The sequence below is a fragment of the Otolemur garnettii genome, unplaced genomic scaffold (assembly GCF_000181295.1).
Source record: "Otolemur garnettii isolate 467f Iridium unplaced genomic scaffold, OtoGar3 scaffold00017, whole genome shotgun sequence".
In the NCBI taxonomy this organism is placed as follows: Eukaryota; Metazoa; Chordata; class Mammalia; order Primates; family Galagidae; genus Otolemur; species Otolemur garnettii.
The window spans coordinates 5,466,747-5,469,177 of record NW_003852412.1 but is presented as its reverse complement, the minus strand read 5'-3'; the positions used below and the strand labels follow the sequence as shown (position 1 = coordinate 5,469,177).

The 2,431-nt window shown below is 40.3% G+C and overlaps 1 protein-coding gene across 1 annotated transcript in view; it reads left to right on the top strand.

The window, feature by feature from the left end:
• Nucleotides 1-823, top strand: part of CCDC125 (coiled-coil domain containing 125) — a 32,610-nt gene extending 31,787 nt beyond the window's left edge. Inside the window, exon 9 of the mRNA XM_023510860.1 lies at nt 294-823. Coding sequence (XP_023366628.1) covers nt 294-602 — 309 coding nt within the window. The 3' untranslated portion in view covers nt 603-823. The remainder of the gene's footprint in view (nt 1-293) is intronic.
• Nucleotides 824-2,431: the final 1,608 nt, after the last annotated feature.

Sequence of the window (2,431 nt, the reverse complement as noted above, 5' to 3'; positions counted from 1 at the left end):
CCCAGGAGTTGGAGGTTGCTGTGAGCTGTAATGCCACGGCCCTCTACCCAGGGGGACAGCTTGAGGCTCTGTCTCAAAAAAAAAAAAAAAAGAAAAAAAAAAGAAAAAGAAAAAGAATTCTCATTAACTTGTAGCATAATGCTTATGGATCATATGACACCTAATTAATTTAACATATTAATTTGACAAATTTAGGTTTGAACATTTGATAAAAATACTACAATTCTCTTTTCTCTGGACACATTCAATGATTTATTGACTTACTGGTATATTTTTAATTTCTGTGCATGCAGTTGAATGATAAGGAAGAAGCTTTGGCCCATCAGAGAAAAGTTAGTTACATGCTTGCTCAGGCATTGGAAGACAAAGACGCTGCCTCAAAAGAGAATGAAGAAAAAAATGCTATGAAAGAGAATTCTCCATTCAAAAATCCCTGGCATAAAACGTCAGAATTCTCTGTTTTACACGATCCTTTAAATTCAAGTGTACAAATTTTTAATTCAGCAGGTTACATTTGTTCAATCCCGCGCTCTCAAGCAGATCCAAACTATACAAGAACTCTTAAAAGATCCCATTCTTTGCCATCAAGCATCACATTTTGAAGACAAGCCAGCTGAAATTAGAACTGAGAAGTGTTTATATCAACAGATCTGAAAAAGGATTGTATAAATGTTGCTATATTTTGAGTTGTATGTTTCCCAGGTATTTCTAAATTTTAGGAGGCAGCTTAATCAAATGCTTTCTATATTTTGTACAAGAAATTATTTAGCCTACCATGTCAGCTACTCAGGAGGCTGAGGCAGGACAATCACTTGAGCCCAGAAGTTTGAGGTTGCACTGAGCTGGCCTGAGGCCATGGCATTCCATCTTTGGGCAACAGAGTGAGACTCTGTCTCAAAAAAAAAAAAATTACTTGGTATTCTGTGTTGACAAATTAATAAGTGATATCACTGCAGATTATGAAGTTTTCAGTGTTTGCCAACATCTTAAAATCAAAATGATTTTTGGAGAAAGCAAAAAATTATTTAACTACAGTAGGACCTTTGTAAGTTGACCACCCATAGGACTGTAACAAACTGGTCAACACACAGAGGGAGACAACGTAAGGAGCTGTCTACTATACTGAAACATATATGTGCTACTATCCAGTCTATGAAAACTCAGTCAATTTAAGGAGGTGGTCATTGTAGGAAGGTCAACTATGGAGGTTCTACGGTACTTAGATTGACTAAAGGGATCTTAGGGATCTTAGATGGGCTAAATCAGCATGTAGTTGTTTTTTTTTTGGAGACAGAGTCTCACTATGTCGCCCTGGGGCATCATAGCTCATGGCAACCTCAACCTCTTGGGCTTCAGCCTCCCAAGTAGCTGGGACTACAGGTACCCGCCACAATGCCCAGCTATTTTTTGGTTGTATTTGTCATTGATATTTGGCAGCCCCGGTGTATGTGGCCGGTGCCCTAGCAGCTGAGCTACAGGCACTGAGCCATCAGCATGTACCTTAATCCTCTAAGAAGTAACAATGCCTAGGAGTGACTGAATATTAAATTTTGAAATATATTTATCTTGTTTTATTTGCCTTTTGGGGGATTTTTTTCATATACCATATAAAGTTTAAAAATAACAATTTTCTTGGCCAGATGACTGAGAGGCCAAGGTGGGCAGATTGCTTGAGCTCTGGAGTTCGAGACCAGCCTGAGGAAGAGTGAGATCATATCTCTAAAAAAATTAGCCCAGCATTGTGGCAGACACCTGTAGTTCCAGTTGCTTGGGAGGCTCAGGCAAGAGGATTGCTTGAGCCCAAGAGTTTAAGGTTGTGAGCTATGATGCCACAACACTCTACATAGAGCAACAAAGTGAGACTCTGTCTCAAAAAAGCCAACCAAACAAACATTAAAAAACACCACCACCAACAAAAATAGTTTCTTAAATTAACTTCAATGGAAAGGCTGTGATGGTAGGAATTTGGCAGAAATACATTCAGAGTCATTGCTAGTTATCTTCATAATTTGTTTTTGGTCAGAGTCTAAACATTTTATAGTTCGTAGCCAGATTTTTTTTTTTTTTTAGAGACAGAGTCTCGCTTAGTTGCCCTCCATCGAGTACCATGGGATCACAGTTCACAGCAACCTCTAGCTCTTGGGCTTGAGGCGATTTTCTTGCCTCAGCCTCCTGAGTAGCTGGGACTACAAGAGCCCACCACAAAGCCTGGCAATTTTTTTATTGCACTTTGGCCTGGGCCGGGTTTGAACCTGCCACCCTCAGTATATGGGGCCAGTGCCCTACTCACTGAGCCACAGGCGCCATCCTGTAGCCAGATTTAATTTTTTCTTTTTTTTGAGACAGAGCCTCAAGCTATCCCCTTGGGGTAGAGTGCCATGGCATCAGAGCTCATAGCAACCTCCAACTCCTGGGCTCAAGTGAGTCTCCT